The sequence below is a fragment of the Cynocephalus volans genome, chromosome 17 (assembly GCF_027409185.1).
Source record: "Cynocephalus volans isolate mCynVol1 chromosome 17, mCynVol1.pri, whole genome shotgun sequence".
Classification (NCBI taxonomy): Eukaryota; Metazoa; Chordata; class Mammalia; order Dermoptera; family Cynocephalidae; genus Cynocephalus; species Cynocephalus volans.
In genome coordinates, this window is record NC_084476.1 from 6516456 (window position 1) to 6530378 (window position 13923).

The 13923-nt window shown below is 50.9% G+C and overlaps 1 protein-coding gene across 11 annotated transcripts in view; it reads left to right on the forward strand.

Moving 5' to 3' along the window:
- RAPGEF1 (Rap guanine nucleotide exchange factor 1) overlaps positions 1-13923 on the forward strand; it is a 140284-nt gene that overhangs the window by 103524 nt on the left and 22837 nt on the right. For 5 of the 11 annotated variants that reach the window (XM_063081525.1, XM_063081527.1, XM_063081530.1 and 2 more), the window contains 2 exons: positions 1037-1239; positions 3682-3840. In XM_063081525.1, the coding sequence (XP_062937595.1) occupies positions 1037-1239; positions 3682-3840 (362 nt within the window). The remainder of the gene's footprint in view (positions 1-1036; positions 1240-3681; positions 3841-13923) is intronic. The other 6 variants (XM_063081526.1, XM_063081528.1, XM_063081533.1 and 3 more) reach the window with 2 other exon arrangements.

The window sequence follows — 13923 nt, forward strand, 5'->3', positions numbered from 1 at the left end:
GGTCCCACCATGTTCAGAATAAAGCTGCTGCCCTGTCTTGATGACACAGCCCCACACGACCTCACAGGTGAATGAGCCAAGCCTCCTTTTGCTGTCCCTTGTCATATGTTCTGCCCACTGGTCCCCCTTCCTTCTGGCCTTGGGACTTGACGTTGCCCATAGCCTCGGTGTGGAAGGTTCCTCCTCGGCTTCACAGCTCTTCCAGATTCTAGAATAGCACTCCCATAGCCACCCCACTTTCTCCAGGGCACCCATTTCCCCTGTTGTCACACCGTATGCTTGTCTATGTTCTGTCTCTCTGATGCAGAAGTCCTCCCGGAGGACCCCCACTTGCGCCATAAGGCCCTGGTGTAGGCCCGGCACTGGGTCAGTGCCTAAGACACGTAGTAGGTACACAGTAAAAATCGGATGGATGAGGAGACCTAAGTGCAAGCTGGGAAGAACTAAGAAGGACTCAAACTGGGGCTGAGACGAAGACTGATGAGTTCTAAGCAAAAGTTAGTTGGGAACAGCATGTGCAAAAATCCCAAAGGGTGTTCCATGGGCTGGAAGAAGACAGTGTGAAACCCCGAGGGCTTTTCAGCAAGGGAGGGAAGTGCCTAATTATGCTTTTTTATAAATAGCATTCATTTTTTAGAGCAGTTTTAGATTCACGGGAACTTTGGAAAGTACAGGAATTTCCCATTTACCCCTTGCCCCCCTACACACACAGCCTCCCCCATGATCAACATCTGTTACAGTTGATGAACCCACATTGACATGTCATTATCACCCAAAGTCAGCAGTTCACATCAGGGCTCACCCTTGGTAGTGTATATCCTGTGGGTTTGCATGCATGTGTAATGATGTGTATCCACTGTGCGCTATCACGTGGAGTGGTCTCACTGCCCTGAAAACCCTCCGTGCTCCACTGTTCACCCTCCTCAGTGCACTTTGGGTGGAAGTCACCCCGGCTGCTGTGAGGAGGAGGGGGTGCGGGTTCTCTTGTGCAGCAGCCCCACCTGCATCAGCTCACCCCACGCCCTCTGTCCCACAGTGCTGGCCTACATGCAGCTGCTCGAGGACTACTCAGAGCCACAGCCCTCTGTGTTCTACCAGACACCGCAGAACGAGCACATCTACCAGCAGAAGAACAAGCTCCTCATGGAGGTGTACGGCTTCAATGACTCCTTCAGCGGAGCAGACTCCTCGCAGGAGCTGGCCCCTCCACCTGCCCTCCCTCCCAAGCAGCGGCAGCTGGTAAGTGGCACCCCCAGCCTTACGTCCTTGCCACTGTCATTGGTGCCCAGGACTTTCCATCCTAACAGGCCTCTAGGAACCAAAACCATCCTCTCCGGGGGCAGTTTAACTCTCTTCTTGTCCATGTTAGGGCCCTGGGCTTGGGTGCTGAACACATGGGTGCTTTCACTTCCTCCTGTCACCCCCTCCACTGTCTCCAGCCCAGGGCGCAGTGGGGCCTCTCTCTTCCAGAGCAGCCCCATGCAGCTGGGACAGCGTTGTGCTCAGAGTGTTTGCTTTCTCTGCTGATGGTCTCTTGCAGTTTTTCTTTCTTCTTTGGCTCCAACATAGACCTCCGAGAAAGGAGGGACTCAGTCAGACCACAGGGCATCATCTATGTGTGACCATCTGGGGACTCAGTGTACATAATGGGCCTGACTGTGTAGAGTGACTTACATCCCAGCCTCGGCCAGGGAGGGCCCGATGAAAACAAGCTCCACTGAAGCAAGATGGCTTTAAACAGAGCCACTGTGTTTCAGACATGCACGCTTCCTCCTTTACAACCCTAGCTCTGGTGCAGAGGTCTCCCGTGTGCGTGATGAAGCTCGGGCAGCACAGGAGGCGGCTGTCCCACTGAGGGCAGCCAGCAAGGCACTGGGGCTCACACTGGGCATCAGGCCAGCAGGCAGGGTGGTGTTCCTGCTGTGCACCTCCAGCCTGTTTCTCTTTGCTACCAGTTAAAGAACCCAGTGGCTCCAGTCAGGTGCTAGAATCGGAGCCTCTGGTCCAGCCACGCCCTCCAGGAAGGGCACATCCAGAAGGGGATTCCTGAGTGTTGAGCTGCGTGTGCTGTGTCCTCATGCTGGCTGGTCCGGTAGCTTTCAAACAAGAGAGGGGACCGGTGTGGCTAGCTGGGCCATCTTGTATCCATCACGGGAAGACGTGAAGGTGCTGCCCTGCCTTTTCCAGGAGGCGGCTACCAGCTGGAGGACATATGCCCTTTGATTACTCCTTGCAGCCGCCTGGGGCTCAGCCTGGTCCCAGGAGTCCCCATGACTCCCCACAATCAGTGGGCTCCAGCTGACCAGGCAGGCTGTTTTGTTTCCTCTTGAGACCATGACCAGCCTCTTTGGAGGCAATTTTGTCTAGTAGAGGTAGGGCTGAGCTTGGAGTTGGGAGTCCTGGATTCCAGTCCTACCACTGGTTAGTGATGTCACAGTGCTGTGTTCAGGGTTTCAGTGCTTCACCTGTCCTGCCCACTCCACCAACACTGAGCACGAATCTAAATTGCTCCAAAGATGTTTCGAAAAGGGAATTTCACCATGGAAACATAAATATTTGGCCTAGGGACCTTTATCTTAAGATATTTGATTAAAACCATTGTGGAGCCAGGCTTCATTTGAGAGATTTGAAATATTCTCAGTCCCTCCTGCTGGTGTCTTCTGTTGCCTGTTGGCTGTCCTTGGGCATCTTCTCCATACTGTGCAGGCCGCAGGCTTCTGAATATTTGGAGATAGATCCCTAATGAGCATGTGGAATCAGAACCTGCTCCAAGGGAGCACTCTGGCCCCTCACACCAAGCTGGCAGGCCAGTAGAGAGGTAGCCCCAGTGAGGGGCCTGTTAAGAGGGGCCTCCTTGAACACCTTCCCAGGTAAGCACTGCAGCTTTCCTGTGGTTCCCCATGACCCTTGCCAGAGCTCCTGGCATCCCCACTGTAAGTAAACTGAAGCAGAAAGAGGCAGAGAGACTTGTTCCAAACCCACAGGGAGAAGTAGATCTGAGAGCAGAGCCCAGGTGTACCATGAGACAGGCTATTCTGGCTGCCGGCCACACCCTCCCTTGCTTGCAGATGTGGGAGGCGTCACCCATATTTACAGACAAAAATGGAAATAATAGTTACTCATGCCTGTTGGCCCACGTACAGTATAGTAGGCATGATTCCAGGTGCTGTATACACATCAGTTTATTTAATCCTCTTGACAGACCGGCACAGGGCACCAGCATTATCCCCATTTTGCAGATGAGAAGACTGAGGCACAGAGATCTTTAAGTAACGTCCTCGGCCAGACAGGTGATAAAAAGCAGGGTCCAGATTCAAACCCAGGCAGCACGAACCCAGTCTGAGCTCTGATGCAGTGTGATAAGCCACATGGGTGTACTCACACAGAGGAGCAGCTCAGGGCCCAAGTCACCCAGCTCCATGAGGCCTGCCGACATGGCCTCCTTCTGCCTGGCCTGCCTCCAGTGGGCACGGTTGGTATGAAAGTTAACTTAAATCTCATAAGGAAGTAAAGGAGGGTACCCTCTCTTTCCAGTAGGCTTGGGTAGGTATTTTTGATCCCTCTCTAGAATGTCCCTGAGCCAAGTTAGGCAGCAGCCTCCTTAACCTTTCCCTGCACATGCCTGATTGTTCTCTGCTTTTCTCCCTCCTTCCCCGCTTCTCTCTCGTCCCTTCTGTCCAGCAGGCCTCCTATGCTGCTTCTTCCTTCTCCTCTGTCTCCTACTGTGTCCAGCAAACTAAAGTGGCCTTCACCCCCGAGGACGGCAGTGCCACTCAGGGCATCAGTGTGTCCGTCTCTAACTCCTTTCTCAGCCGGCACGGCAGCTTGCCTGTGCCCTCGGTGAGTTGCCCCCTGCCGTTCATTGCGTGGAAATGCGTGAACAGGACAATTCCTTGGTAGCCTGTGCCTCCCAGACATGTGTGCTGCCCATTGCCAACTGCCCTCCCACAGATCCCTGAACATGGACAGGAAAGGGCACGAGTGGCTAGTTCTCCAGGGTATCAAGGCCTGCATGGATTGTCAGGGGTCTGTAGGGGAGGTGGGAATGGCCACATCTGGAGCATTACCACTGTGGCGCAAACTGGAAGAGCCATCTGTCCCTGTTACTCTGGTCTCCCACTGGGCCCTGGCTCAGCACTCCAAGTTTTCTGTGTTTCAAAAGGAGTATCCCTGACCTAGGAAGCAAGGCTGAGGGGTGCAGCCTTACCAGGTGTGTGACTGTTGGGGTTTGAGTGCTGTATCAGTGAGTTTTTGCTGCATAACAAACCACCCCGAGACTTAGTGGCTGAAAACAAGTCACCATTTATCATTGCTTAGGACACAGGTGGGTAGGGTGGTTGTACTGACCTGGCCCAGGCATGGCTGGTTTGGGCTGGACTTGCTGACATCTCTGGAACCTTTGGCTGTGATCCACATGGTCTGTCATCTCCTTCAGGTTAGCCTGGGCTTATTCACATGGCAGCTGGCTGGGTTCCAAGGAAGCAAGTAGAAGCAGGCAAGGCTCTTCAAGGCCTGAGCTCAGAAATGGCACTATGTCACTTCCATTGCAGTCATTTAAGTTGAGGCCAGCCCTGATTCTGGGAATAGGAAAGTAGACTCTGCTTCCTAAAGGAAGTTGCTACTAAACCGCACTGCACAGGGCGCAGATCCAGGAAGGGGAACACTTGCAGCCACTTTTGTAAACAGTGGACTACTGAAGCTTAGGGGCTGCTGAAACTCAAGGGCGCAGTCTCTCGCTGGAATCTACATCTCCCCAAGAACCTAAACAGCCACCACTCCCTTTAATCTGTTCAAATGAAACTGAGCATCAGGGGAAAGCTCTCTGGAATAGGGCCAGGTTCAGATCCCACTTGAAATCAGTTTGGCTATGGGTGATTCACTTCTCCCCGGGCCTCGGTGTCATTCCTTTGGGATTGTACAAGGATACTTCCAAAAAGTGCATGGAAAAATTTGTATTACTTTTTAGTTCTATTTTTCCACAAACTTTTTGAAGAACACTTGTACTTTTACTTGCCTCATATTTTGTGATTGTGAGGATTAAAAAAAATCATATGAGGCGGCCAGGCACGTGGTAATAAGCTTAGAAAGTGTGTTGTTACTGTTCTTGCTCTCACTACCTTAGTGATGAGAGTTCTGAATTCTAGTCTTGTTCTGCTTCTAGTTCTCCACACGAGAGTTGGGCAAGCAGCTTATCCTATTTGGCTTTCCTTTCCCCTCTATAAATGGTGAGTTAGAACTGGGTGACTTTTAAAGACTTATCCAAGCTCAGGTTCCCAGTTTGGTTTTGTCTGCTTTCCATCCGTGCTCAGGGTTGGCAGATCATGCCCAGGGCCATCCAGGGTCCAGGACCGTTGCGAGGACCTTGGAATGCATTCTTCCCTTGGGTTCTACAGCCAAACTGCTCGGAGGCTTCAGCAATCCCGCACGTGCTGGGAAGGCTGAACACCCTCCCCTGCCCAGCCACATAAGCACCCTTGGTTTCCTCAGGAGGTGCATCTAGCAGGCTCCTTTCACAAATCTTGCAGGACTTGGCTTTTAGACAATCCTAGCTCTCAACTGTTTTTCCCTCTCTGTAAACAGAAAGTAAGTGTGAGTTATCCTAAGAGTTTCTATAATGTCTCTTTTGAGCAGTTAGGGGTTAGAGGACTGCAAATGAGCTGGATTGTTGGCTACAGAATGAAAGAAAATTGGAGGGTGTTTTAATTAAGTTCGGGTGTGCATATGCCACAGTCTTCATCTCTGGGACATAACGGAGCGTTAAGACATCTTGCATCTATAATACTACATTCTTGGCACCAATTCTGCAAATGAGCAGATAAGGGGCTTTATTTCATTGAAAGGAAAGTGCTTTGAGAACCATTAGTATGGCCTAAATGTTTGGAATATTTGGCGTGTGATACGCTGAAACCCTAGCAAAGTGTAATGCCGACATATTCTTTATATATCCTCTGGTTAGGTTCTAAGACAAGCCCCAGACAAGCCCCTATGGATTACTGTCATAGCACCCCTATATTCCCAAACATCTTCATCCCGTTGTTCCTGGGCCTGTGTCATCAGTCCAGGATGGAATTCAGAAGAGGTGCCACTTGGGAATACCACAGTTGTCAAATCTGAAGATGCCTCCCATGGCTCTTGAAGTGGGTGACGCAGAAGCAGTGACCCAGGGACAAGTTTCATTCAGTGAGCACAGGACATCTGTTATCGTGGGTCAGGTTGCAAGAGGGAGCCAGAGTGAGGAAGGCACTCATCCCCAGAAGGGACCTGCAGTTCAGATGGCAGGAGAAGGCCAGCATAAGAGACTGACGTTGAGGCAGCGTGCACATGGTGGCCTCGTGGGTTAGAGCAAGCATGAGGTCAGGCAGCACCTGGGGGCATAGGGGAACTTGAACTGACTTGAAGGATAGTTAGGATTTCAGGGAGATAAAGAGCAGGGGAAGCAAGTCACAGAATTCCAAGCAGAGGGACTTGCCCAAGCGATGCAGGCCAGAAAGCCCAGCATCCATTCTGGAAGGTCTTCTCGGATGTGAGTGCTCAGGGATTGAGGTCATGCCAGAGCATCTGAAGGGTGATGGCAGTAGCCAGTGCCAGTACTCCCACATCTCCTCAGGACCCCACTCCAGGAAAAGCCAGTCGCCCCCACACCTGCACACACTACCTCTACTACACTCTGCTGTTGCCTGGCTTCTCCCTGGATCCCGCAACCATGAGATGGTCCCAACTTATTCTTACTTGTGTTCCTGGGCAATGCCCTCACCCTCTTCACAGTCTCCAGCCTGGTCTGCTGGGCTCTCGTTTGATGGAAGTGTTAGCTCCCAATCTGCAGACTTCCTTCCTTCCTGACCTGTGCTGTAATCCTAGGAGACTTGAACATCTGCAAGGACAGGCATCTAAACCCTGTTCCACAGTCTCAGAGGCATTAGACCAGCTTGATGAAAGAAAGGTGCTGAGGCAGATGAGCACGTGACTGAGAGGCAGGATGGGGTGGGGAGAGGCTGGCACTGTGGCTCCTGGCGCCATCGGGCCTGCGGCGGGCCTGCCACGGAAGGGCAGCGGTAAGTGTTGGGCTAGCTGCCTCCCATCCCTCCAGGCAGCAGCAGCGCCATCCAAGCTTCCTGGCATGGTGCTGGGGCCACCACCTTCCCCCTGCTGCATCCTTTCCCCTCCATACCTGATCCCACAGCCAGCTCCTCTGCAGTCGCCTCTCCAGCTCACATGTGCTCTGGTTCTGAATTCTGATGGTGCAAATCCTGAAATTTTTGGATTTGGTTCATATTCTTTTTGCCCTCGACCAAGATATTATAGAGAATCTCAGTAACCATTAGGGTTGCCAGTGCCCCTCAGGTATTGCGATGTTGGTATTAAAAAAAATCATCTTCCCCATCCCCCAATCTATTTTCTTGTGCATCCTTTCTTTGCTAACTGAAGTAATAGATATTTACTACCACCTAAAGATCTATTTGGTTGCTAGAGATCTGTTGAAATTTTCTTTACCGTCTTGGCTTCCAGAATGATTCTGGATAAGTAAAACTGCTAGCAGACCCAGGTTTAAGAAGTTATGTTGAAATGCCTGTAATAATTGTCATTAGTTTTTTTTAAATCTTCAGGGAAAGAAAGTCAAGTGTGTATCATCATAAGGACTTCAATTTTTTAAAAAGGGTAAATAGAGCAGCTGGCATCCCATTCTGGGCAAAATGGTCATTTTCTGAGATGTTGGACCCTGGTCTTTGTGCATCACACATATGCTCTTAAAAGAAGGCCTGAGCTTCGTGCAGACACTTGGTGTCCGTGCCGTGGCCGTCCCCTCACTGTGAAACCGCCAGAGCCCACCTTCTGGAGACACATGGCCCGGGTCCTTGAGCTTCACCAGCGCGTCTCTCTCTCTTGCTCTCCCCACCCCCTCCTCAGCCTGCTGGCCATGAACCATTCCTGAGAGCTAACCCAACAGCACTCACAGAGTCCATGGGCACACTGTCTGTCTCATCTAAAGGCCAAGCAGGAAAGGGGAAAGATGAAGGAGAAGGAGAGAAAAGGAGGGGAGCGAGTGAGGCAGGGGGAGAAAGGCCCATAGCGCGGGAAGTGGATGACAATCCCACGGGGCCCGCGGGCTGCTTGGCCAGCGAGGCGCCCAGCCACCTGTTGGAAGAAATAAGTTCCTGCCATCCTTGCCCGTGTCCCTTCTTCCTCCCTGATGTCCTCTCATCTTTATCAGCCTCCCGTCCTGGTCAGAGCTTAGTCACAATGAGATGGAGAACCGGGAGGGGAATGCTCAGAGCTGCCTCCCTCCAGGGCCGTGGCTTCCTCAGAGCGGTCCCCTTGCACTGTCAGCCTCAGCATGTTCCTCTTTTGGGGGAAACGAGGACTGTGCTGCTGTCCCCAGGTTGAAAAGCCTCCATAGGGACTCTCCGTCCCCCTGGTACCTGTTCCTCCTAGAACTCCTAGTTCATGTGCTACATGGATGCTTTGGATAATTTCAAGTGCTGACTCCTTGACTTTCCCCCATTCTTGGGGGTCTAACAGCACAGTATAGGTTACAAAGCCTCTATGTCATCATCTGTCCAGTGGGGATGTGAGATGGTTGTAAGGAGCAGAGGGAAACTGCTGCAACGTGGCGTGTGATGCACGGCCAGCACTGAATAAAAAGGGCGGCTTCATCACCAGATCTGTCATCACACACACAGGCTGTTTCTTCCTTTTGCTGTGCTCAGCTTCCTGTTCTCAAGGTTGCAAGTCCTCTGAGGTTAGGGACTGGATTTTTACAGACTTGCAGCCTTGGTGTGCAGCTTGGTGCCCAGTTAAGCAAGTGACAGGTGCTCTGTGGCACTGAGCTGGCTGGGAGCGTCTTGATTCACCCAGAGGCAGCGTGGGGTGAGCAGGGAGGCCTCTAGCTCTCCCTGTGGCCGCACCATTATGTCCATCTTCCCTGCATCCCAGAAGCTGCCTGATGCTGGCTCGTTATGGGACAGCTGCAGTGGTCCCAGGCTGTGGCCGAGAACCTGTTTTCTTCCTCATTTTCCTTCTCTGCTGACCCAAGAGACTCTGGCTGCTGATGTATGGCGCAAGGGTTTCATAGCCAGTTCCTGTCTGCTGTTGGCTACTGTGGCATGTTCACACTGTGCTCTTCTGCCCCTTCTGGAAGACCCAGGGTGCCATGGGCCATGCTGCCTTGGAAGTGTGGAGTCCAGACTAGCTCCCACACTGGGCCTTGGCACGGCCTGTGGAAGGAGGCACACACACACACACCAGCCCCCCTGCCAGGTTTCTACAACGTTCAGGGGAAAGTAGAGAGCCATGTTTGTGAAAGCCCAGCTCTGAAGGAGATGGTGACCACCCGAGCCCAGGAGTGAGCCTGTCCTGACCTGTCGCAGACAGAAGAAGTGTGCTGGGAGGCAAGGCTGCTCAGAGCCCCACAGCAGGACTGAGCTCAGAGCTCCTTGCTTCAGGGCTCTGAGTCAGCTGCTTCCACCCCTTGTTTTAGACTGCCTGACTATTGTTCATGGCCTGGCACTGTGGCTGATCCATTCTCTCAGGAACATGATGTGACTCCATCCACAACAGTCCAACTGGTCAGGTACCAAAAGGACCCCCATTCCTTGTGAAGGTCTGGTGGTGCCATGTACCCTCTGGGCACTGTTCCACACGCAGTGACTATCGCCTTCACTTTCCTGTCGAGCTGCTGTCTGCTTGTCAGGAGCCTTCCCTACTGCTCAGTGATGGAATGTGGTACCCCCCAAGGTTAGAATCCAGGTCCCTGATAGGAAAGACACAGGGTTAGAGTGACATTTATGAACTGCTTGGCTGCCAGAAATATAACGGAGACCTGGTGAGACTGGGCCAAAAGAAAAGAGAGACATGTGTTTGTCCTGTGTGTTCTGACACATTGCAAAGTGTGGCTGCAGGCTCTACGTAGAGTTCTAAGAATAGGTGTGAATGAGAGAGCCCCTGTCATGCTGTTGAAATGCAAACTGAGTAAAAATAGTTCAGTTAGATTTCTAGAACTGAGTTTGAGTCATTTTTTAATCTGTACTAACTCTTTCTATAAAGAGTTGATGCTATTCAGGTCGATACTTAGCAAATGGACAGAGCATCCTAAAATGTATTGGAGTTTTTGCAAGAGGGCAATTAGCCATGAAGCCACTGGCCAGATGTAGTGTTTTCAAGGAAGATGTTATGATTCAGGTGACAAGGTGAGAAGGAACTTAATAAACTTTTACATTCACCTATCTTACTACCTAAAATTCCCTCACGCAAAACATTTTTATTCTTTTACATTCTTTGTTCTTAGAATTTTCTTTTCTTTTTTCTTTTTTAAGATGACTGGTAAGGGGATCTTAACCCTTGTCTTGGTGTTATCAGTACCACACTCTCCCAGGTGAGCCACAGGCTGGCCCTTAAATGGTTTTTAAAAATAAACTTCATGAAAAAGTCTGTTCCAAAAGGGAGAAGATACTTTCCGGACCCGACCTGAAGCTACTGTTGTCTTTCTTTAATCAAACTAATGCTGTCACACCACTCGCCCATTAGGACCCACACAGGTGCCCCTCCTTTCCAGGAGCAAAGACAAAATAGCCTGTGACAGATCTCAAGTTCAGGTGCTTGTGGCATCAGCCTCAGAATCTACCACTGGGCTTTGCACATTATGTAAAATGTAGTTATTGTTATAAATTAACACAAGGGCATCAAAGAAGGGAGTTGCCTCTGGGCCTAAAGTAGACCCAAAGGATGGCTTTTGTAAACTAATAGTTCATTAGGACCAGGAAAGAGAGGCAAGACAGAGCCAGAAGCCTTCCCTCTAGTTTGCCAAATTGAGTAACAAGAACTCAAGGATCCTTCCTGGTGTACTAGGAGAGATCATATCCCATGTCAATAAGAACCAAATCAGACAAGAGCCTCCCCAGGCAATTGTGTAGGGTATTGTAGTGTCTAGAAGCTTGACTTCCTTCCAGAATAAATAAGAGGCCCCACACGGGGAGGCTGGCAGTCCCTGAGTGAAGGGACATGTGCTCTGAGCCCAGGGCCAGTGCTGAGCTTGGGTTCCTGGTGATTCTCCTCAGGGGAAGGAAGCCCAGACCACACTAGAAGAACAGCTCCCTTTGAGGGTGTTTGCTCACAAGTCAGGTATAAGAATTTAAGCCTGAAAACCTGCTGTCCAGTAGCTTACATGTTTTGCTAAGTAGCATCCAAAAACACCAAAGTCGTAAACCTTGCTTGAGCCAAGATTGTGCAGTAATGACCCATCTCTGGCAACTTCTCTTCCCAAACACTTTACCACAGCAGCTAGTCCATTCCTGTACATGGTCATATTTCCCTGTGATTGGTGGAGCTGAAAGTTCTCTGAGGCTTGGAGCTCAAGTCCCAGTGAAGCACCCGTTCAGATTGAGGTCTCTTGGCCTGTGGCTCTGGCCCTCAGCTGCTGATGCACAGACTGCCTTCTCTGGCACCCTGCACTTCCTGATCATCGGGGAATTACATGGACTGGCTCTTATATTGAGGACCCAGGGTTTTTCTTTTTTCCTTTCTTGGCAGCTGATTGGTACAGGGAACTGAATCCTTGACCTTGGTGTTGTAACACTGTGCTCTAACCAACTGAGCTAACCAGCCATCCCCCCGAGATTTTTTATTTAAAGGTCTGCTTCCTGCTTTTTTGCCAAGGCAACACAGGGTCCATGCCTAGCCAATATTCATGCCAGGACTATAATGGGAAAAAAGTGTCACTGAAAACTGGTACCTGGGCAGCTTCAGGTAGCTTTGCCTTTTAACAAATTGGCCACGAGCTAACATATAAGGTCATCAATCTCCATTATCTTTTAGATTCCTAAGACTCAATGGTTCTTTTCAGGCATGTCTTTCCAAGACAGCTAGCTGCCGCTTGCATCTTTTCACTGCCTGTCCCTGCACCGCTCTCTGCACACCTGGCTTGTATATGAAGCCTCAGCTCACTGCCTTTTGCATGCCTGGCATTATGCTCAGCTAAGGGGATCTCTGAGCAGAGTTAGTGGGGCTGCATCCTGCAGAGCTGTGGGATTCATGGTTAGGGCCTGTCACATGCCCACAATACTCCTCAGTGTTTCACAAAACATGAACTGACTATGACATAGGCTATCCCCATGCCACCTCTTACCAGCTGTGCATGGCCACCCTACCAGCCTCACCTTTTTCATTATAATAAGGATCATAAAAGCACTTCGTGTTGATTAAATGAGGTGATCTATGCAAAACCCTTAGCTCCTCATCCACAGGAAGCAGTCCTTGCTGGCATTTTGATGATTGTGTGACCAGGGCTAAGCTTGGAGGCCAGGCACACCCCCTCTCCTAACTGCTCGCTTGCTCTGGAACCACCAGATCTTCTGCAGAAGTTTGCAGGTTTCAGTCAGACAGCCCTTCGTGTTCTAAAATCCTCAGCCCAAACAGTCTTACTCTGGCTATAAATAAAAATTCCTGCTGCATAGAGCAGCAGCTCTTCAGAAGCAAAGGCAGGCACCAGCCAGATCCTAAAATAAACCCTAGGCTGTGGTGAGGCAGCGTTGCTGTGGAACGGCCAGCCTGCCTTTTTCCCTGCCTGTTTGGGTAAGTGTGATCTTAAAGGGCCTGGAAATATTTCTCTGGGGAGTCCATTGAGACTGGGACTTGTTGAAAATGGGGTGGTCCTGCGCCCTGACACAGCTTCCCGTGTCTGCAGCACCACAGAGGGGCACAGAATGGTCTTCACAGTGACTAGGGAGCATCCCGTGCATCCCCCTCCCCCTCTAAGGTGCTTCTCAAGCTTGGCTGTCAGCCCAGCATGACCGCATAGCTTGAATACCAGAGCAGGGCTGCCTTGGAAGGGGAGGGGGTGGGGCAGGGCACACCTTTGTCCAAGAGATACCGGCCCTCCTTCATGTCTCCTTGGTGGTTGCCGCTCTCCTGGGCAGTCCATGCCTCTGGTGGCATCCCTGAGCCTCCCTCCCCAGTCTCGCCACCAGTGGACCTGAACCTAGGCAGTGGGCAGAGCTTGTCTCTTGCCCTTCCGCATTCAAGGCTGAGACACTGCTATGAGTCAGGCAATATTCTAGGTACTTTAATAACAGCAGAATCAATTTCTGGGTATGCATTCATTCAGCTGATATGTACTGGGCCCCTGTTCAATGCCTCTGCTTAGTTATTTAGAGCAGTTCCTGGACTGGTGTTTGGAGGATGGGAGAGGACAGCAGCATTGACTGAGAGCACTGTGCTGAGCACGTGTGTGGCTCTGTCTCCCTGAACATCCACAGAAACCCTGTGGCAGAAGCACCATTGCTTTCATCCCGTGTTAATGTTAGAGATGAGGCTCAAGAACTTAAGTCGCTTCCCCGAGGTCACACAGGCAGAAAGAGATGACACAGGACCCAAGCCCACGTCTAGATGGCTTGAGAATGTGCCTTTAGCAGTGACCCCGTATCACCTCCCAGATGAGGCCCCACACGCTGCATAGCAGTCGGCCCTCTAAGCTCGTCAAATCAAAACCTGCTGAATGCGCCATATGATCAGTTAGGAAGATGCTTCTCAAACCTGATAAGATATTGCGATTACACAAAAGCCAGTTGTGTGTGTATATAAGTCAGGTGCTCAGTTACTGCAGGGCATGCTTAAGTGCTAATGAGTTTATGTGGGGGCGGGGGTTTGGGGATCGATGAGGAAAGTGTCAAGACTCAGGCAGAGTTGGCAATCAATGTGAATCTTAAACTAGGTAGCAACACGTGAGTGGATTTGTGGGTGAGGAGAGAGATGTCTGTTAGCAAATCTCACAGCGCCTGGGTGTTGGGAATGAGCATCTGACAGATCTAAGAATCTGCACTCCTGCCGGAGACTGAAACCACTTCCTCCAACAGTCGCATGGGGGCTCCCTCTGAGCAGCTCCCAGCTCCATGCCATGCCACCCTTCAGCCAATGCATTCTATTCTGTCTTCT